The sequence below is a fragment of the Saccopteryx bilineata genome, chromosome 8 (assembly GCF_036850765.1).
Source record: "Saccopteryx bilineata isolate mSacBil1 chromosome 8, mSacBil1_pri_phased_curated, whole genome shotgun sequence".
NCBI classification, from domain to species: Eukaryota; Metazoa; Chordata; class Mammalia; order Chiroptera; family Emballonuridae; genus Saccopteryx; species Saccopteryx bilineata.
This window is the reverse complement of record NC_089497.1, coordinates 43,281,536-43,304,705: the sequence shown is the minus strand read 5'-3', so window position 1 is coordinate 43,304,705 and position 23,170 is coordinate 43,281,536. Positions and strand designations below refer to the sequence as shown.

Sequence of the window (23,170 nt, the reverse complement as noted above, 5' to 3'; positions counted from 1 at the left end):
TATAGCAGAACAGCACCTCATGTGGTCATTCAGTGACAATATTCACACTTAACCTTACTGTTTTTCACAAGCTTGATGGTTTGGTCTCTTAAGTCAACAGCAAACCAATGCAATAAACTGAGGAGAAAGAAGAGTTTCAGCCAACAGACTGAGAGCAAAGGAGAAAACTATTTTTAAAATTGACCCAAGAGTTCAAAAAAAGTGTATGGAAACATTTAAGGGGCAAGGGGGAGAGGGAGAGTAGTGTTATAATAAGAATACCAGGCAAGTATTCCCACACCACCCTTGGTGGTCTACAAAGTGATTTCGTGTGTTCTTTAATGTCAACACAAGCACAGTGAGGTAAGTAGGACTGTATACCTCAGAGGCACTTGGAGATTTGTCAGAGTGGCATGCCACATGCTGGGGCCTGGGTTTGAACAGTATCATTTACTCAACCTCCACACCAGAAAAGGCAGTGCAGTGCAGTGCAGTGCAGTCGAGACAGACTAGGCAGTTACTCTTAATTTACATTTTAGGTAGATTTCTGTTTAAGCTAGATAAAAATGAAAGTCTGGCTCTTCTGAATGACTTATTTATTCCTATGTTGGCCAGTATTGGCCGGACCTAAAATCAAGGAGTGTGTTTGCTAGATAGAATACTGGAAATGGAGAGTGTCCCCAAGGAGCCAAGCTCTATAGTCACTGTTCTTAGTCCCCAAAGGTCCTGGAGAAGCCAATGTCACCAGAGAGCTGTTTGTTTGATAAAGTGAATGGGAAACACATAGTCAAATCCCTTCATGATGACACTGAAAACGACCCCTTTAAAGTGGCCCTCCCTTTTCTCCACAGGATGACCTTTGAAGACTTTTAGTGGGGAGTAACTTGTAGCTTTCCAGAAAGCCCTTTTCTGACCCAGGGAAACAGAAAACGCTAGACTGCCCTGGCATCACCTTAACACAAGGTTTCTCAGAACATGGGAGGCCAGGAAGGACTGGATCTTTCCAATCAAGAGTGATCCATTAACAAATCAGACTTTATTTTTTAAATTTTTTTTGTTTTTGTTTTTTGTTGTCTTGTTTTTCTGTCTCTCATTCTCCCTCCCTCGCTATGTCTCGCTCTGTCCTGCTTGCTGTCTCTTCCCACGTCAACAGGTGAGAAGCCCCACCAATGCAGCATTTGTTGGCGCTCCTTCTCCTTAAAAGATTACCTTATCAAGCACATGGTGACACACACAGGAGTGAGGGCATACCAGTGTAGTATCTGCAACAAGCGCTTCACCCAGAAGAGCTCTCTCAACGTGCACATGCGCCTCCACCGGGGGGAGAAGTCCTACGAGTGCTACATCTGCAAAAAGAAGTTCTCCCACAAGACCCTCCTGGAGCGACACGTGGCCCTGCACAGCGCCAGCAACGGGACCCCTCCCGCGGGCACGCCCCCGGGAGCGCGCGCCGGCCCCCCAGGTGTGGTGGCCTGTACGGAGGGGACCACTTACGTCTGCTCCGTCTGTCCAGCAAAGTTTGACCAAATCGAGCAGTTCAACGACCACATGAGGATGCATGTGTCTGACGGATAAGTAGTATCTTTTTCTCTTTCTTATGAACAAAACAACAACAAAAAAGAAACAAACAAAAAAGCTATGGCACTAGAATTTAAGAAATGTTTTGGTTTCGTTTTTACTTTCTTGGTTTTGTTTTTGTTTTGTTTCATTTTGTACTACATGAAGAACTGTTTTGCCTGCTGGTACATTACATTTCCGGAGGCTCGGGCGAATATAGTTCTCCCAGCCTCCCTCGGATGGTGGCCTTAAGGCCTGGTAGTGCTTCAAGAGGTCCACTGGTTGGATCTCTAGCTACTGGCCTCTAAATACAACCCTTCTTTACAAAAAAATCTTTTTAAAAAAGTAAAAAAAAAAAAATTTTTTTTCACTTGTGAAGAGCACTACAAAAATATATAACAAAATCTAAAAGGCCGACTGTCTTTAAGTACACCGCTTGCAGTGTTTCAGTGGACATTTTCACAATTCTGGCCGCTTGGACTTCACAGTAACCAGTTAAACTGTGGAATATCACTCTGGTTGAAAACCCAGAGGGAAGGCCCTGCTGTTTTCCACCTACCACCTTGTCTGATTTCATTAAAGGGCTGTGGAGGCGGGTGGGGGCAGTGGGTTGGGTGATGTGGGAAAGGCGAATGGCAGGCTTCTCCCCAGGTTCTGCTTGGGTCCGCGTGCCCCGGCCCACCTCCTCCGTGTCCCCCCTTTCAGCAGAAGCCAGGAAGACTTGGACAAGCATCAAGCAACAGTGGCTATCGTATTTATTCAGTGTCTTCGCTGAGCCACAGCCTCAGCACAATCAAGAGGGACTTTCATGAAAGGCAGGAATGCAGATAAAACAAAGATACCAGAGGTTTGCACCTATGTTTCTAGGTACAAGAGAAGGATTATTTCCAACAATCTTTGCAAAAAACAAAAAAAAAGAAGTGTCAGGATATATTCTTGTGGAAGAGAAAAAGAAAGAGAAATGGAGGGTGGGGGGAATAATAAAAAGTTCTTGAGGCTTTTTTAATTCAAAATTTTATAGAGGGGCAACAGTGACGTTTACCAGATAGAATGCTGATTTTTTTAATATATTTACAACAGTATTTGTGTAAAAAAAAAACAAAAAAAAGTGAGATTGATAAAAGTAACTTTTTTCCATTTTGGTTTTGCATACACTGCCACCAACCCTTCTCTTTTATTTTATTTCACACACATATATATATTTTTTTGGTAAGTCAAGACTGTTAAGGTTAGCGATACTGCTTCCAGATAGAAAGAATAAAAGGCAATTAAAGTTATATTTGAAAGAGAGGAAGGATATTTTCTTCATATTTTTTTTAATTTTTCTTAATTTTTATTATTTTAAGTATTGCCTGGGTTGCTGAGGGCCTCTGGCCCGCCCACCCCTGCTGTAATTTGAACTGCTGCTTTGTATTTTGATATGTAGTTTTTTGACTTTTAACAAGCTTATGTTGCTCCATTGAATTTTTTTATTTTTTCAACTGATCCATTTAGAACTCTGTTCTTTTCCATGGGAGGAACTTTAACTTTCAGAAACAGATTTCTTGGTTCTCTAAAAGTTCGTTGAGATCTTCTGATTCTAGAATTTCTGTTGACTTTATTTTTTTTCTTTTGATGAAACACTAGTAGTTTAGAAGTCTTGACAAATGGGTTCTTTCCCTTTGTGGTCAGCCTGGAGGAGGAGTTCATGGAACTCGGCCGTAGCTCCTCACCCTTCACAACTACAGAGAGCAGCGATATCAGAAGGCTGTTACAGAGCAGGATGCCTTGATGCCAAAATTACTTTCTTCTTTTCAAATATTACCTTACGACTGTTTCCACCATGGTTGAGAGAGCGAAATAAGATGATCATTCTTTAGCTGATTTCTTAACCCTTGCTTTTGGAAAGGTTTTAAAGAAAGTAACAAAAATTTCCCAAATGCCAATATTCATCCAAGGCCGCTAATCCATTGCATCATCTAGTTGTCACTCTCTCTTCCTAGTTGGGATTTCTCTCCTCGGTCCTGATCAAGGTATTATAATAGAGATATTTCCATTTATAGACAGTGTCCTGAAGGGATTCCAAGTCAAATATAGGAATTCTTAAATCTAACGCCAAAGGTGATTACATTTGCTGGGCATATTTTTAACATACTTAAGGGGAAAGTTAAAACTTTAAACAAAGCAGAAATGCCAAACTAGAATTTTAAAAGAGAAGAAAATAGGATACTTTAGTTTCAAATTACTTCGCATTTTAACTAATTTTTCTTTCAGCAACTTATTTTCAAAAACTGTAGCAAGGGAGAAGTGTTCCAAGGAAAGCAACTCCGCGGTGACGGAGTGGTCCTACCCGGGTATTGTAGTTGACTCACATCTTCTCCGTAAGTCTGTGGTGATGCTTAGCAGCGTTAGCGCGGCTGGGCTCTGTGTGGGTCTCATTTGGTCCCGTGGTCCTTGATTCGGTAAACATTCTGTAGAAGTTCTCATGTAGACTTGGATGGTTAATTGACTGTATTAGCCATTTGTCATTTCTAAGAGGAGTCCTGCCAAGAACTATGTATCCAAAATTGACCTATTTTAAAAGTTAGTAGAAAACAGCTTCAGAAATAAGAAAAAGTCCATTTTTCTCTTGCTAATTTAGCTTTTCAAAATAGCCATGTTGTAAGACTCTAATATTTCCATTTAATACCAACAGAGGGAGCATTAGTTAATTAACCATGTCATGGAATTGTTTTGATATTTTGAAAACAAGTCAATTCAACCCACAAAATAAAAAAGAAAATATTGACATTAAGAAAAAAAATTGTTTTAATCTAGAGGAAAATTACATAAATGAACAAAAGCCAAAAGCCACTTTAAAATACTTCCAATTATTTGACAGTACTTTTGAAAATACTGTCCTTATTTAAACCTTAGCAAAGTAGACAGAATTTCTAATACCTTCTGAAAAGCTGGTATCAGATAGCGTTATGGGCTACATTTAGCTATCTACTTCTCGATTCAAAGGAGACCCCTTTGCCTTAATGCTGGTTTGCCATGTGAAAATCTAGCAATTGGGTTAAAATCCATCTTTTGTTATAGAACATGTAGGGGAAAAGTCCCAGTTGGCCTTGAAAACCTAGGATTCATTCCTTTCCTTCAAAGGAAGTATCTCTTTTTAAAAATCAGAGGATCCTTAAAGAACTTTTGGTGAGGTGATGTTATTGTCATTATGACAACACGGTCCATTCGAGTATGCACAGCTGTAGACATTTTCTGCATGTGTACATGTGTGTCTGTTCCTCCCAAACATCTCTCAGCCCGAAGTAGTAGACAGATTGTTCTGTGGAGAGAGGAGAAATCTAGACCCAAGTGGGAGATCCAATCTGGAGGAGCAGTGAGCTTGCTGTGGGGCTATTGTTCTGGCCTCTGAAAGGGCTGCTTTCCTAACTGACCTACATCTGAGAAAATAAATCAGTCATACCTGTTTCAGAAGGGTGAAGATGCTTTTAGGTTGTCAATTTTTACTTTCAAATAATCACAAACATCGTAGGAAATGGGGAAACATACTCTGCTTCAAGAATAAGGGATGAGCATAAATTTTTATTTTATTTTAGTTTAGTTTTTTACTCCTAGTACAACAATCTTCTTGCATTTAGAACTTCATGTAGGATCCTATAAGTGCAAAGATTTTTTTTTTAAAGTGGCCAGGGGAAAATAAATAGATAAAGTGGAAGCAAATGTCCCAGATTTAACATCACCTAGAATGAGAATGGGATGAATACAAGAACTGGTATGAATAATAACTTTTTTTTAGAATTTATTATTTTAAAACTGGGTCAGCTGAACAAGGGGAAGGAAAAATGTCAAAGAGGAGTATGTATCTGAAGGCATTTAGATATAGTATATGAAGAATAAATTTCCCAGCACTACAAACTTGGAAGTATCTCAGATAGTGGAGAGTCTCCCCCTATTAAATGCCAATATGTATGCCCCCAAAACCCCAAATGTATAAGCTATAACCCTAAAAGAGGAAGGACTTGGAATACATGGATATAATTGAGAAATAAGCCAGGCTAAGAAAAAAAATCTGAAATTAAAGTATATCAAAATGTTTTTTTTACATGTTTTAATTGAGTTGTAAACTTTAGCTCCTAATAAGAGTTTTATAGACTTTCTCCTCCCCAAATTCTTAATGCTCTGCATCTGTTTGTGCCACGAGAAACTCGGGTGGGTTAGTCCTGCTTGTGTTCCAGCTGCCATCCATCCCTTCCTCCTAGGCGTCTTCAAGGTCACAGTAGCTCCTGGCCTTAGAAAGAATGGCTTGCATTCCCTTTGTTTAGAAGTCATAGGGGTTTTATTTTGTATCATCCTAATCTACAAGGACCAAGAAAACCCTTTGCCAACGTATGAACTGTTAGAATTTGTGCGTTCTGATGTGAAAGAAGAAAGGGTTTCCTCTGGGTGTGTTCATTTCACATAAGTCCTGACGGCTTGACCTACATGTACTTCCATCATACAAGCACACCAATAGCATGTGCCCAGCCCATGCCCAAATCAGTGTTTTCCCTCAACACAGGAGGGAAAATGAGGTATGCCTCCTATAAATCCCACAGATCCCCAAGAGAACATAATAAAGATTTGTGTTGCTTCCTGGTTATGGCTCCCATAATGCTCCCAACACCTTTTGCCCTTGGGAAAAGGAGCAATGAAATAGACCTGGCCAGGATTCACACTTGACATTTCCATTTGGGAGCCTTCCTCTGTTGTTATAGATGTTATTTAATTAGTTATGGCTAGGAGCAAAGGATATGTGACTCTGTAGTGAAGGTATTAGATAACCCATCTGCCTCTGCTATTGCCAGCGTCCTGTGGTAGCAAAAGAAACAAAGAGAAGGTGCGACATAAGGGCAGATACGACCTGATATGCCCTTGGGATTTAGGAGAATGGGAGAGTGCCCTTTCTGTTGTGACCTGACTCAAAAGAAATCTTCTAAAAGAATTCTTTAGTTCAGGAGTGAGTTGAAGTCCAGGGTAATGGAAGCCCTGTGGAAGAGAACAAAAGGATTGCAAAACCGTATTCAGCGCCCAATAATGCAAAACCAAAAAACATCCAATCAGAATACTAGAAGTTTGGCAAGAGGTATTTAGAGAAATCTCTGGGCTTTTCCATGGGTAGGGTCGACAGACTTTCTTTTGAGTGATTTCTGGCTCTGAGAAACCTCTTTACTCACTAGAAAAGAACTTTATTTAAATGGCTAATTTTGTCCCCCAGTAAAAGAAATTTTTAAAAAAGGAAAAATAGGACACTAAAGACAGACCATGTGACTTGGTAACAAACAAAAGGAAGGGTGCACTAGAATTTCAATAGACTCCCTAATTCCATAGAGAAAGCAAGGCGACCCAATGCCTCTCCATCTGCCTTGCTGCAGTGCTTGAAGAGAGTACTGGAGCTGATCAGGCTACTCAGCTCTGAGGCTAGACATAGCTCCCCGGCTGGGGTGGCGACAGCTCTTTGTCTCTCTGTTTTCACAAAGAAAAGGGCTGTTCTCTTAGGTGCCCAGGAAATAACATTACATGGGCAAACTTTCAAAAGCAATCTCTACCCTGGTGCTCAGTCCGCATGTGGAGGCAGAAAAGAGACCTTGCTCTAAAGAGAGAATATTGTCGTATTCCCAAGGGTTCTCTGTGTAGAGTTGCCATTCCTGAAACAGCATAACCCTCCACAAGAGGAAGAACAGTGATGACTCAGTGTTCCTGTAAAAGAGCATGGAAATTAATCCAAAGCATCATTTCTAGCACTAGGTATTAAGATGATTAGTCTGACCGAAATACTCCAAAGATTTTTCTAAGTCTCTGAATATTTTCTTCTCCTTGGACGTTAAATCCATAGTGGTCAGTGGTATGCATTAAGAGATCCCAGAAAATGGCCAAGAATGCTAAGGTTTGTTTCAATTCTCTTTAGGTAAGAGAGCAGAGAGTACGGGCCGTACAGCATATGTTCTTTTTCAGACCTGTGTATTTCACTGAATGAGGGGTAGCAATGCCTGGTGTTGAAATAAGAAACATCGACTTACCACAGAACTGACGGAAATACTCGGATTCCAGTGCTTCACCAGGCCCAGCCTGTTGCTCCATGAATTGAATACTTTCAGACTAAAATCTAAGCTGAAGTGACCTCAGTTAAGGTGTTTTTGCAAGAAGCCACTTGTAGTTAAGAGTTATTGCCTTAAATCAGAAAGCCCAGGGGGGAGGACCGAAGTTAGAGAAACTGGACTAGTGTGGAGACATGGACATTTCTTGCTTTTTAATGGTATCACAAAAATTAGCCCTATTCTTGACTGAAGTCTATGAAACAGTGAGTTTGGAGGTCCCAAACTTGTCCGGAACTGGCTGCTCTCAGGAAGTGGCTGCTATTTCCTGTCCTATTTCAGTGACGTAGATCTGGGCTAGATGTAAAGTAGACATCTTATTAGCTAAATAGTGAATTCCCTGAGATAGGATTACAGGTGCCTGGGATTCCATTTTTAATCATTTCCTTAACAGGGAGAACAATCTCAACAAAACCTTTCTTTCCTATACAATATATATTGCTAAACATTTTTCTCAGTTTTAGTGAGCATCTGTCTTATCTCGTGGTTCTTGGTTCAATGCAAACTCAAAACTTTCAAGTCTTCAGTGAAGGAACCTAATCTGAGATCATAGGGAAAATCTAGCCACAATAATGGGAGTCCTCGTTTTTGAGATACCTAGTTAGGGTGTAAAAAGTCCCTACTAACCCTCTTTCAAATTCAGAGGTTTCCTTGATTCAAAATGCCTCAATGAGATTCTGATACACCCAAGATAGAAAAAAAATTGAACCTCGTAGTAGACATCTGTTTCTTCTACTGTTGCAACAGAAGTTTGTTGCTGCCCAGCAAAATCATTACAATTTGTATGTAGATTCTAGTAACGAACAGGACTTCACCCATTCAGCAAGTCACAGCTGCTGTGCAGAATGTCTGTAAATAAGTGTACATTATGCATGTATACACCCAGTGTGTACGCAAGTGTTCCAAATTGGTATTCCCCAGTGACAGGATCTGCTTCTACTCTGTTGCCTTAGTTGGGTGTATTAGTGATGAGGCTCTCTAGGGCGTTCTGCAGGAGCCCAACCGTCAGGAATCTCAATGGGCCCCTTTCATGAGAAAGTTGAAGATGACTTGACCAACTCCTCACTTCTATTGGATTTACTGACGTGTGTGAACGTGTGTGTTATGTGTATACTTGTAGTCTGGGTGCGTGCGTGTGTGTGTGTGTGTGTGTGTGTGTGTGTGTGTGTGTGTGTGTGTAAGGAATCACACACAGGAGTAGGTCCTGGTGCAAAGATACAGTTGCTTCTTCCCACCATTGTGTTTCAGATTTGTGGCTCCCTTCCCAGGAAGCAGTCACCTGCCCACTCTGTTGCTTTTTGTAGCATTTCAGAGTTGAGAGAAACAAGGCAGCTTGTTGGATCCACAACAAACCCACAGTGACAGGCTGTTTTTCTGCAGAAGAAGGTAGAACAGAAGCACTCAACTGGCGAGTGGACAGGAGGGAGCAGCAGTCTGGGGCACCTCCCCAGGCCCCCTGGGGAGGGAGGGGCACTGAGGCCGTGCAGGCAAGGCCTCGATCAAGTTTGGCCTGAGTCATTCTGTTACTTAACGGCCTCTATGTCTTTCCTCTCTGCAACCCAGTGTGTGCACACAAACACCCACCCACTCGTAAATTTTACTCCCAAACTAAAGCTTCCTAATCCTGTCTGCATCTGCAGGATATCATGAACTGTGTCTCCTGAAACCAATGTGGCCTTTGCCGAAGTCTTTCCAAGAGTGGGTTGTTTACCATGCCTAGCAAACCAATAGACTCTCGGGAGAATATTTTGTGGTAATCTCAACTGACGGTTCTTGCCTATCTAAATAGGTACTATTCTGAATACGTGGACCTGCTCTCGTAGCTGACTTTGAAGGGTGGCCTGGAAACATTCAATTCTCTCACTCCTGTGTCCTTCTTTTACTAGATGGTTTATTATTTTTTATGATATGTAGATTATTTCCGCTAATTTACAGAATTCAGAGGACTTTTTTTTCCTCTTCTATTTTGGTGACTTTCTCCTCCCCTATTAAATAAGGCTACTTACAGTTGCTATCTTTTCCTTGTTTTTAATTTTTAAAATGTACATTGTCTTTCTATATCCAAAAGAAGTCTGTGACTGTAACCATAGGTATTTCTTTTACTGGAAAAAGTAAGTTTTTTATTAAATTAACAGTACTAGTGACTTTTGTGGAAGAATATGAGTTACTGTTAAGGTATGCTTACTTCATTCAGTACAGTACACTACATTGCAGTATTTCTGAAAGCTAGAACATGCATATTATATATAACAACTCTATATTAAAATATATATTACATTATATTCATTTTAACTTTTGAATCTGCCTATGATCATGAGTTGATTGAAATATTTCTTCTTTGCATTTATCACCCATCACCAACCTGCCACAGTTAATCTGGTGCATTTAATAATAATCATTACTGCTCTAGTTTGCTTTTTATATTATCAGCTTCAGTATTGTCTTTACAGGATTTTAGAATTTTTTTAAGCTCACACTTAGCAAATGTAGGAAAGTGAAAACTTTTTATAAAAAAATAAAAGAAACTTTTTTTTTTTTTTTGGTGTGGCTGATACAAAGAGGTTCACATTCAAAGTGATCTTGTTTAGTTGACCCTCTCAATATCTAAAGAACAAAAGAAGTGCTTATGAATATATCTGTGATTTTTCCCCTCTAGGACTGTCACTGTCTACATTCGCTTTTAAAATATGACCAAGAGCCTGCTCCCCCCCACCACCTGACCAACAGTGATAGGCGGCATGCCAAAGGCCCACTCCCTGAAAGACATCGGGCAGAGGAAGGCCTGGTGCTTCCAACTCTGTTTGCAAACATTGATTTTTAAGATTGGTTCTTCACTGACTACTTTCTGTTTTCAATAGGCTTACAGTTATTGTAAGGAGTCTTTAATGCTCCCCTGGAGGCAGCTTAGCAGTATAATATTCATTTCCCTAGGAGATATTTTTAAAAATAAAACCAGAATTTAAAGAACTTTTTGTGACAGAGGCTAGTAGAAATAGAACTCAGAAATGTATATCTATAAAAATTTTTAGTCTGCAGAATCAGTGGAATACGTGGTGGCTCTTAGGTACCTGGCCCTCGGAATGTCCTTTTGTCTGTGAAGGGAGGGATTTTGTGCCCTTCTTCTTTAACCCGGCCATCATGGAAACTTCAGAAATAAGGCATTCTGTCTTCCTAGCAGGAAAGATTTTCAAATACCCTTTTCAGAACTAAAGAATTTCTCCAACGTCCCTCAGTTACTAAACCCAACGCCTGGAAAGCTCCATAGCTGGAGAAACTTCACATCTGCTCTGGGGGCCTGAAGCCAGTCTTACTCTCTCGGCTTTCTATTTGGGACTATGAGAACAGCTATTCATAGCGCTCAGCGTGAAAGCCCTTCCCACACTGGGCCAACAGCACCAGTGTCTCCCTTTGGTCTCTCCTGATACGTTTTCATTTTCAAATGCCATCCCATTCTGCCGTGCATCTCCAGCAAAGTCTGCCCGCCCCTTCCCGGCTTCCTCAGTGCCCTCTGCATGTGACGCCCGGGCTCACTGAGGAGCTGCTCACTCTCAACCACTTTGAAAGGGCTAATGTTGAGTCTAATAGCAAAATCATTCATCTGTGTCTCCACATTTTTTAACTAAATATATTTCTACTAACTAGACAAACAGAACTGTAAATTGACAGTTAGGGAAGCTGTTCCTTTTCCAGTGATCACGTAATACCCAAACTGTGTGAACTTCATTATTTTCCTCGTCCTTTTTCTTTATTTCTTGGTTTCTCTTTAAGACTACTCTGAATTACTTCTTCTTATTATCACCAGCTCAAGAACTCTATTATTGTGACCCCTGAGTGTTCCTTTCCCTTCCTTTTCCCTACCCCAAGGGAATGTCTTTCTTTAAGCTCTAACTACGTAGAGAACATTGACGTGAGTTCATCAACTTGAGACTCGTAGGCAGCGTGAAGCGTGTCTTCACTGTACCTTCAGATTCTGAAAGTTACCGACATTCTTTTGAGAGTAGGAGGACCTGAGTCACAGTTTTAAATGTCAACTGTACTAGCTGAGTTCATTAAGTCCTTTCACCTTCACATTCGGCCAAAGAGAAAGAGAAAAATATTTTCTGGGTTTTTTTTCTCTCTAAATATCACAGTGTTCAAACTTCTGATATGAGTAGACCATTTCTGAGGGAGATAAAGGAAGTAAATGTTAACTATTCCAACACCTGTTTCTATTTAGCCAAATGACATATTACCAGATACTAGATTTACAGAAATCTAGCAAGAGTTAACATTTCAAAATAATTTTCACAACTGCTCAAAGCTTAGAGAGTTCTTCCAGAACAAGTAAAGAAAAGCACTTCCACTCAAACACATTGTAGGAGACAATTAGGAAGAATTTGTGTTATTTGTTATCTTTTTGAAAAAATTATTCATTGGTTTAGAACTTTAACCAGTAATTTAGTAGGAAATTAAAAGATTCAAAAAGTTTCCGAAGTATCTATTTTGCAACCAGATATTTTTTAAACATAAACTTAATGTATGTTCAAATAAAATAATAGGGCTGACTAGATACTTGAAGGGACATGTAATACACTTCCCAGTCCCTAAATACTCACCATAAAATTTGGTCATCGTGCTAGATCTCATTTCAGTGAGTTACAGCTCTCTGGTCACCAGAGTATTGCACAAAGACAGCCTGTTCTGGGGCTGCCGCTCTCCTGGCTGTTTATAACGCCACCTTAGCAACTCTGTAATAGTCACTGCCGCCTGCCAGTCCAACCCTCTCCCCATAACAGTACTCTGCCTCACAGCTCTGATTCAGACAGATTCTGTGACATTTAGAGCATTACCTGATTTTTGAGTGCACATAAGAATTCTTTCATTCCTTAATTCACCCATTGACAAACAGAATCAGCATTTATGATCAGAAATGTGTTTTTAATTGGACTTGAGTCTTGACTCGGCTTTTTTTCTTTTAAATCCTAAATACTATCATTTAAAGTATTATGTGGAATAGGAGAGGATCTGGTTCTGATAGATCCCATTTGGTCTAGTTAATCGGAAAGATTTCTCCAGGAGGCCTCCTTGGCATTGCTCCTTCTAGTCCCCCAAGGAGGGTTCTAACCCTGACACTAGGCTTTCTCACCATAGTCTGCATTAGTCTAGATTAATGTCTAAATCTTGTTTAATAGTCTACAGACTCCAGGGTGTGGATTCCTTACTGCTTATGAGCCTCCTACTCTTCCAGGCTGACACCAATAGCCCTCCCAGTAACCAACGCAGACAAATAATGGTCAGAAACGTGGTAACATACATTTGGGAGGTTAGGAAGGGATTTCTTCCCCCTCCACACACACACACTAAAGGCTTGCTTCCTCCCTTAAACCTCACCACAACGCGTTGTCAGAAAGTCTGCATCTCTTTTTGTAGATCTGTAGCTTTAGTATTTACAAATACAGCTTAGGATATGTTCCGAGATTGAGGCTGGTAGCAAACCAGTTTATTTTCTGCACTGGACTTTAGGACAAGTGTGACAGATGCAATTCCTTTAAAGAAAGTGAAACTAACATAGTAAAGCCAAGGGTTAATACTTTTACACATTAAAACAGTTGTTTGCTATCTATAACCTTGATTTAAGCCTAATTATTACTTTTTAGAAACCTGAAACTGGAAGAATGTGTATTTTAGTAAAGTTTGATTGTTTATTTATTTGTTTTCCCTTTATCTCTTTCTTCTCAAGATAATACAGTATTTTGATTCTTTCATCTGACTTCACAGGCAGCAGTCAAATGACTGCAGGCCTGTCCATACCCCTTTCTGCCCTAGGATGGAAAACCTGCCAGCCTACCATGAAGGAGTCTTTTCTCCATGGAAATATTATCCTCCTTTTCTAGTAGCACTTGAGAGCTTTGTCGAAAGAAATTCTCTCTGCACTTTGAGGGTAGAATAGTTAAAATAAAAACTATTCCTTGAAAAAGAAACCCCTTTTGCCTAAACTTATAGGTTTTGGGCCAAAGAATAGTTGATTTATTGCAGGTGAAGGTTCACATATTGTACACTACAAATCCTTATTGTCTCCTCAAATTTTGGAAATATAGTTGGGAACAAGTTAATTTAATGAAAATTCTCTTTGGTTGTTTCTCATTAATATCTAGTAAAGAATACTCATAAAAGGAAAACAAGGTATGCTACTAAATTAGCTGAAATCCATTGATCTATAGCTTTTTTTTTAATTGTTCAGATTTCTATTCATTTCAAAACTTTTTGTGTTCATGAGGTCTTCAGTAGAGAAACATCCACTTCTGCAATGCCTCTCACCGCCTCCCTCTGGTACTGCAGGTCACCATCACGGAGGGAGAGGGCACAGCGTGGCCGGCACTTCACCCATCCGTATCCCCCGCCACAAAGGAGTGAGAAGCCAAGAATAGAACACTTTTTAGGGCCATTGTAGTGTTACTTTTGAAAGCATTCTGCTTTCAACTCAACTCAATTTACAGATAGCCTGACAACTTTTTTATAATCTGTGCTATAATTTGCATTTTTAGCTCTATCTTTAAAATAATTGCAATTTCAATTAAGTGAGCAGAGGAAAAGCGAGAGGGAAACAAGACAGTGTGATGGGACTAAATTTAATACAACTCTGGATGCCTAAACCTGGTTCCCAGGGTCACCAGAGAAAGTTAACACCACTCACCCTTGGCCATTCTTGCCCATCTCTTCCTATCATAGTCCTGAGAATTAGAAACATTACCTCTTTGTGATTTAAGACTTCTCTTAATACTATCAAGCCCCTATAGGGAAATTGTAGAAACCCTTGACCGCTCCTAGATAGAACCTGCTCTCAAGGGCATATGCAGAGATAACCGAAAATAAAATAATGCTTCACATGTGATACAAGATTTAAACATCGTCTAAATGTGCTTTGTGTATGTTCACAGGGAGTTCTTTGAAAAATAAGGCTAGTTACTCCGTCCCTGCTCTCCTTGGGACAAACTTTGATTTGAAACCGTCTGTCTATTGATTTGAAGGAGAAAATTACCTAGGACATTGTCAGCAATGAAACTCCTCCCTTGTCCCATTGATTAGAACCTCAGTTTTCCTGAGGGACCTACTAAGATGTAAATTAAGGATAACTTTCATATATCTTAACATTGAATTTGTTATTTTGCACTATTGTTGAAAGAATTGTGGTTTTTAGAATACGTGAAAACAAAGTCCTTTAGTAATCCTCATCATGGCAAAAAAAGGCAAAAAGTTGATGGGATCAAGAAAGATATAACTTTATGTTTTAAAGTAATTTGAGTGTACTGAACCCACTATACCAAACACTTTTGTTTCTGTAATCTATTCTAAACTACACAGTGTTTCTCCTGAGACTTCAGCATGCATGTGTGGGAGGAGTGGACAGATTTACAGTTAGAGAGTGGAGACTCACACAAACTGAGAAGACATTCTGGAGAATTTCTCCAGAATCACTTATTACTGCCATATCCCAAACTATTCCAGATGAAGAGTAAGTGAGAAGTAAGCTCCATAATATATGCTACTATGAGTGCTTTTTTCTTACAGAATAATACAGTAAGAGGTACAATGCAGACTCTTAAGAATTCACTTTGATATTTAGTTACTATACCTTTTGTGTGAATGTATTATTGAGCTATTTGTACCAACTTTCAACCAATCATCCTGAGAAGAACCTTAAGAATTTTTGTGTATGTGTATTTAGATCTATATTTATGTGTATTCAGAAGAAAAAAAAAGTAAATAGAAGACTGAGGCAAGGGAAATGGTGGTCAGTGTAATGAAGTCTGTGCTTCTAGTATCTCCATTTCTGTTAGGTAAGGTGGCTGCTGTCCGAAGCCCTTGAGGAAGAGCCGATAGCACTATTGAAAAATAAAAGCCCAGCACTGTTAAATTTAGGACTGTGTTTTGAGAAACAGGAAGGCTTTATCTTTTCCTGTACCCATTCCCTTTAGCGTCAGAGCCAGATGACATGATGAAAACCATTCTATAAAAACCACTACTGACCTTTGCATTAAGTAGTTCTTTTCCTCTTCTAAATACTACCCCTGGCTTCAGCTCTTCTACTTCCCTTTGTTTTCTGCCAATTGGCTTAACGTTTTAGAGAATGATAGGTAGGTGCATGCGACAGTTGTTTCTCATTCTTGAGCTGAGACAAACGGGGACAACAAAACAGATGACTCACAGAAGTGTAAGGCAGAGACTGATTTTCCCACTTTTGTGGCACTGGGAACCTTTAGTAAGAGCTGTTTAGGTTGAACTTAGTTCTGCAATAGGGCTTTTTTCTTTTCTTTTCTTTTCTTTTTTTTGCACTAACTATGACTGCACTGCATTGCACTACTGAAATGTATGTACTTGTGCCAGGAGAGAGTGTGTGAGATATGACAAAGAAAGAAACAAGTTCTGAAACTAGAAGTGTCACAGAAATAGAGGGTTGTTTCCACCATGCTTGGTCTTAGTGGAGTCGGTGAAGCTATGGAGTCAGCCAGCTCTTGATCAGGCCTAGCCACTGCCATGCTGATAGGATCTGTTTCCGTATTACAAAGGACCTGGGTTAGTCAAGTACATTGAAGATGTTGAAGGAGTTTGGCCAGTATTGTCTCCAGCTAAGCTTTCAGTGAGAGTTGCGATGGCGAGGAAGCAGCCGAGGTGATGTCCGAGCCTTTGCTCTGAATCCCGCATCACCAAGCGCCTGGCGATGCGCAGTCCAGTGTGGCGGGGGGGGGGGGGGGGGGGGGGGCAACGGAAGCCCCCCCTTAAACAAAACAAAAACAAAACCTTGATCATATTGGAGATATCCTTTCAGCCTGAGCATGCTTATCCATCCATGGGTGAAATCCTGAGTAGGCTAACCAAAGAGGAAGGCCAGGCATGTGGTAAGAATCCTTTCGATGACAGGAAGGGAACAGTGCAATAAACACTGAAACTAGTAAGGTGAAAGGGTTATTCGGAAACAAGCGAGGCCAACTTTGAAATGGGAGGAAGGGTTGCAGGACTTAACAGAACCTACTTACTAGCTGCTCTGTCGTAGACTATCCTTAATTAAGCAGAAGACCTTACTTAACAGTGCCTAAAAGATTAGTTTTGAAGTTGTTGAGTGTTTTTTTCCATTTTTGTATTGGATTTATTTTTATTGCCTTCTTTAACCTTAAAAGTAATTGGAGTTTATGACTCTGTAGTGCTTAGTAATAAAATACACCACAAGAAAAGCAATAGATTGTATAGGGAATAATGACACAAAAGTGAAGATGCTGAAGACTCTTTTAGAAACCAAGGTGACAGCTCCAAAGATTCTGGTTCAGTAAGAAAGGATCACAACCCATATAAACGGCTGATGTTGCGTTTCTTTGAACACTATCGTGTGAGGGTATTGATTCAGAAAACTCTCAATAGCGGCCTCTTTCCTAAGATTACAACATTGATACCTATCTCTTTCTCTCTCCTTCTTAGATCCATCCAAGTCTACTGTTCCAAGGTTAAAAAAATAATAATAACTAATTAATTAAGGAAGCTGTAGCCTTGCTAGTCAGAAAAACTCCATTTAGAGCTATCAGAATTAACATAACCAATCTCTTAAACACTCAAAGCATTATCTCCATTTTAAATAAGAAACTCTAAATTCAGAGCTCTTAACAGGTATTTAGACATGTGCATTGGGTAGGCACCAAACAAAAATTAGAGAAAGAAATAATTGACCTTTTAAAATATAGTCACACTACCTGCCCCATGATACTTCTCTGGAGGCTTTGGGGAAGTAACTTCTTCCTTGAAGTTGCACACCCACTGCAGTCTTGTCACCAAAGATCTTATTCTTTAGAGCCCAACCCCTTCTCTCCCAGACAAAAGTAATACAGCAAGCTCAAGAGATATGCCTTGGTGATCAAGGGCGGACACTTTGGTTTTCATTCTGTTCACAGTGATATTTACAGATTTGTTATTAGAGGAGCTACTGAACTGTCTTGAAGACTTAGGATTTGGTTGGATGTTTAAAAAATAGGAAAATAATAAACAATAATACTTGACACTGTAAACTAGTCTTTAATAGAAGCATGACCTGGAGACTGATGGAGAGAAAGACACTTCCATGGAAGAGAGTGAGCTAAATCATTTTAGACAAACAAGAGTCATTGGTGAAACCTGGGGCCACATGGACGCAGAGCACATCTGTGCTCTGCTTGGCCACAGCTGAGAGCAATGGCCAGTGAGGGAGTCAGACAACTGGCCAATGCATTTGAGTATTGAAAAAGCCACAGTCTGGGTTTCATTGTGGTTGACAGTGGTTTACATGTCCATGCTCATGACAAGGAAAATGCTGAGGCTGATCTGTTGTGATAGTGCCTTTCTTGTTGTAGTGAGTATTCGTAGTTTTTCAGTTATGCTTTTCTGAATCATTGCCCCCCCTCCCCAGTCTTCTGTGGCAGTCTGAAGGGATAGTGTTCCCTTAGGATGAAGGGATAGGATATTGCTCTTGGAATGCTGTGATTTGATGATATTTGCACTAGATTCTAAACTCTACTTTAAACTGGAGCAACTGAGTAAGAGAAAAACCAAGGATGGTTTGTAGTTAAAAGAAACCAAAAGCAGTATTTTCTGACCAATGCCATTTCTTTTCTTCCTTTTTTTTCTGAAAGAACTTCATACTTCTTGATTATCGAGCTCAACTCTTAGCAATTCTTTTCCTTTGTATTCTTTTTCCCACACTGAAGCATCAGTGTGAATTAACCATCAGGGCGAGTGGTTCATGTGAAGGGCCTCTGTCATTACACCTTTGCAGCTCTTCTCTGCCTCCAGGGCCTGGCACAGGGGCGGATCCTCCAGAGCACCTAGCCCTTAAGAAGGCCAGTAAGCATAGATATCCTATTGAGAACTGAGCTGACAGATATTTGCTCAGAGGACATAGAGGCCTGTAGCTAATCCTAAACGATGCTCAGAAAGAGAAAGAAAACACATGTGTTGAAGAAAACAGGGATGTGGAGGTGTGCCTGAAGTTTGCCTAATGCGACTCTTTCTTCTCTTTCCCGCCTCACCGCATGTCCTCTCGTTCGGAATTATAGTTCATCTCATATGTTTTATGTTACCAAAAGAATTATTTGGTTCCTTGGTTTCTTTCTTTATCAGTGGGCTGGGAACTCCTCCAAAATTAGAAACAGATACTATTAGCAGCTCCCCTGTGGCATACCAGTTTCTCAAATGCTGCCCACCTGGTCTTGACCAGTCAGCTAAGGTAACTTGGAAACTTTGCCCAGCTCAGTCACCTGTCCACTTTATTTGGTTTTGTTTCCATTTCCATTTGAATTCTGAGTAATCCTATGGAAAGGTGAAAATCATGGGAATGGTTTAGAGGCTGCAATTATAAGGCATAGCTTGACAGGGGTCTGTATCATCCAAAATATATCTTTCTGTACCTACTTTCAGTTTAATCTGTTTCCCTGCTTTTAACTTCTGTTATATTTGTGGTTATTTTTATAAGACTAGAGTCCATTTGCTATGTCTATTTGAATACTTTTTTTCTATTTTCCCCATATGGATGCAGTACAAACCTGTTCTTGAAATATCTTATTATATTATTAATATGTAATTCTACTGTAGACCAAAAATATAAAAACAAATTTGTTCATTTTAAAGATATAAAAAGAACTAGTGAGTTCAAGATTAAGAGTTGAAGGAAAAGACAGAAAAGCAATGGTTAATTATGTTGAGTTAGAAATCTAAGAGTAGCCTTACCTATTCGTTAACCAGTGCTTGCCAATCACACCCTAGTTGAAGTTATGTAGTCTTGGTTCCTTCATTCTTATGCTCTATACTTCTTGTTTGTCTGTTTGTTTTTCTTTTATGTAATTGAAGTTGCACATCATGCTATTTTTGGAAATGCCTGATTTTATTATATTGTACTTTATCAGTCATTTTCTTTAGAAGGATGGGGGGAAAAGTTTTATTTCTTTTTTTAATTTAAAATTTGTTTAATGCACTGGAAATAAAATTGGACACATTTCACTGTTTAAAAAAATGAGAAACAAAACAAAACAAAAACCACAAAGAAAAAACCAGCAATTCAATAAGCAACAGGGGAAAAAAAAAACGCTATTAAAAAATCAGTTTGTACTGAATACACACATACAGAATACATCCCACACAAAAGAGAATTAACGTCAAATAAGAAAAATCCGTCATTTAAGCTACAATGCTGAAAATATAAAAGAAGCCTGGGTTCAGTGGGGATAGGAAAAATAGAGCATTCCTTTGAGAACTGAGATCTTGCCATTGTTTCAGTTAATGCCCAAGCAGGTCAAACGGGGGAGAGGCGACTGTGGAGGGGGTCACGCCAGCCTTCCTCAGACTACGGGAGCTCCCCATAACCTGTATTCTATGCCGGAGCCCCATTTTGAGAAAGAAGAAAAAAGACATTCTGTGGTTGAGAAAGTGGCTCGTGTGGAGGTATGTGTACTGCAGACATGCACAGAGCTCAGTCCTCTGACCATGTACCACCTCACATGTTGCTCTCTCCGTGGGGGTTTGCAGCGGATAGGCCAGCAGCATGGGAGACTGAATGACTCGTGTTTGCTGAACAGCCGCTGGACTGCAATCTGACCTGGCTTCTTCAGCAGTGCCCGGTACCAGCAGAGCCAGCTAACCCGTACAAACGCACAGTAAATGGAAAGACAGAGATAGTATTCCTAGCCAACTGGCTGTATCATTTGTTCAGTGTTTGCTGGGTTTTTCTGGTTTTGTTTTGTTTTAGAATAGGGGAGGGAGTGGATGGTAACTTTACAATCCTAATACAGTAATTGTTTTGCATCTTCCATGTTTTATGCAAAAACAGACATTTAAATCAATAAATAATTGTGCCCTAGACTGAAAGTTAATGTTTAGGAGAGGGAAAAAATTGTTGGAATTTTTTCTACATTTTTTTGTGAAGAATCTTTTTTGGAAAGGAAGGATACATATTTTTGTTGTGTAATATTTTCTATTTTTGAATGCATTTTATTGGTACAAGACTGTTTTTTTGGTGAAGACATTATTTAAAAAAAAAAAAAAGAAAAAAACTAATCGAAAAGTTTGCCCTTAAGGATATGCTGCAGTTTTGAGGTTAAAAAAAAATAATAACTGATTCAAGATGCGTGTTAAAGTTGGGATTATATTGTTGTTTTTTGTAATTGTTACAAGAAGAAGTTTGTACCCACTGCTGTTTATTTTGTTTCAGATGAGTAAGTAAAGGGATTGTTCTTGTTTTATTCTTTTTTTAGAGAAAAAAAAAAGCTATTTATGAAATGTCAAAAACACTGGACTGTGAGTTTAAGTGTGGAAGCATTTTACCACCCTGTGTCTTCGACCGATTATGGGACCCCTTTTCTCCTCCCCCCGCCTTAGCCTTGCCAAATGAGAGAAAATATAACAGCAGTCGAATGAACCAAGCCACTGAAGCCCTGCTTTAATTTTTACGGTTTGAATAAGTCAGAAAACCAAAGTTAAATTTGTTTCTGAAATCCCACTGTCTGTAGCCCTTTTGGGTATGACACGGCCGGTTCACTCTGCCACTCTATCTTGGACCAGTGCCTTCTTGAGGACTGGGGCCAGCTCTGATGCACAGAGAGGCGGAAAGGTGGTGAGCCTGAGAGTTCAGGTCTTATGAGATAAATGTGAATGGGACTTCAACCTCTCAGTGGGCAGCCATGCTTTCCCATCCTGCGGCAGGGCTGCCGAGAGCACGCAGCTTACGGTGCCTGAGGAGAGAACCTCTCCTAGCTTCTCAGAGCCTCCTGTTCCCATAGCTCTCCGGAACGGCTCAGCCTTTCTCAGCGCCCCGTGCTCCATGGAAGGCGTGGGGGGAGGAGGCGTTCAGTTGAAAGCAATGGCTGTGGGTGCTGTGACTGTGCTCCCTGCCCTGGGGAAGGCAGCGCAAGGGACCGCCCCAGCACAGGGATCTTGCCTGCCTTGTCTTTGGTTCTGTGGATCATCCAACCATCTGCTCACTGTGAAGATGGAGAGGCAGAGTGCCCGAGGCTGTACAATAGCTTTTCTGTATTTTTTCAACATTGAAAAAATAATTCTTAAAAACTGTGATTTTTTTTTTTAAAGAAATCATTTGGCTGGAGGGAAGGGAAAAGGGAAACACCAAAAGCTATAACATGAATAACTGGAGATATTTAACTGGGGGCACTTTCTAGACCAAGACAAATAAATCCCATTCTGGACCCTAAAGCAGCCAAATACTGAGACTGTCGATGACAGAAAGCTGAAGAGAGGCCTCCATTTCCTCCTTTCTCCTTTCTTCTCTCTGTCTCAAAATTCTCTTGTTCTCCTCTTCCAACCTCCTTTGGACTACTGCACCGATGGCCCTTGGACTCCCGTGTTATGGGTGTGTCCGTGTACACACACACACACACACACACGCAAACTTGCAAAATGCCATTTTTCTGGGACCGAATAAAATCATGTGCCTTCATTTTTCCTTTTCTAGTTAGATGAACATCTTTGTTTTTACAGTGTTTAAAAAAAATAGGGAAGGTTGAAGTGTTGGTGGTAAACTTGGGCATCGCTTGAGAACTAATTTTTGTTTAGCACATTCCCACTAAACATTGAACACAAACATTTCAGCCCCTTCAACGTTCTTTGGACATTTAGAATGTCAAGTAACTAAATACATGACAGCCTAAACCCGTTCGGTCCTGGAGCAATTCCTGAAAATTCTATTTCATAGATTTCTTTGATTTTGATTAAAAACGAGGTGAGCAATGGCCAGCAGCCTTGTTCTCCCGATTTGGTGCTTTTGTGTGTGGGGTGGGTGGGCTGGGGGAGAGGCCGTGTTCAGACAAAGGGTGCATTCCTACAGATCTCTGGTGCTGAAGGGCCTCGAGTTCCTTTCAGACTGCATTCGACACACTCTGGGTGCACACAAATGAATGGTATCACATGCAATATTTTAATGGAGCAACGGAAGAGGCTCTTTGAAATGGGGGTTTTGCATCTTTTTGTAACATTTTGATTTCTCTGGTGCCTTATTCCTACTCAATGCTGGCACTCATATCCACAGGGAACTGACAGGGAAGTCAGCCTTGGGAATGGGGACGCATGGGCGACGCCTGAACGTGCGGGCACATGGGGAGATTGGTGCCAGTTGGTGGGAGGGGACTAAATGGCATCTCTTAACTGGAGCCGAGCAGGGACTGCACAAACCCATACAAAATTAACGAGTCCAACCTGTAAACACACTGCACACTCATCCTTCCTCATCTGAGCTTTCCTTCCTTCTTCTTCTATCTCTGCCTTCTCCTAAAGGTGCTGCTGCTGCTGCTGCTAAGGTGCCCAGGGTCCAGAATGCCCAGTGATCACTCAGGCACAAGCCTGGCACTGCCACGCCAGCCCCGGGCACGACCAAACCCAGGTTTCTCTTGCTTGGGGCTGAGAACCGTTAGAGTTTTCTCATCAAAAATGTTTCCAAGGAATCAGTGGATTATAAATATTCTGCATTGAAAATGCACTTTAAAAAATAAGTAGAAACTCCATACTGTTTAAAATGGTCAGAG

General features: G+C 40.4%; 1 protein-coding gene across 14 annotated transcripts in view; it reads left to right on the top strand.

The window, feature by feature from the left end:
* ZBTB20 (zinc finger and BTB domain containing 20) overlaps positions 1–23,170 on the top strand; it is an 894,540-nt gene extending 871,370 nt beyond the window's left edge. For all 14 annotated transcript variants that reach the window (XM_066240869.1, XM_066240865.1, XM_066240864.1 and 11 more), the window contains one exon: positions 1,133–23,170. In XM_066240869.1, coding sequence (XP_066096966.1) covers positions 1,133–1,554 — 422 coding nt within the window. In that variant the 3' untranslated portion in view covers positions 1,555–23,170. The remainder of the gene's footprint in view (positions 1–1,132) is intronic.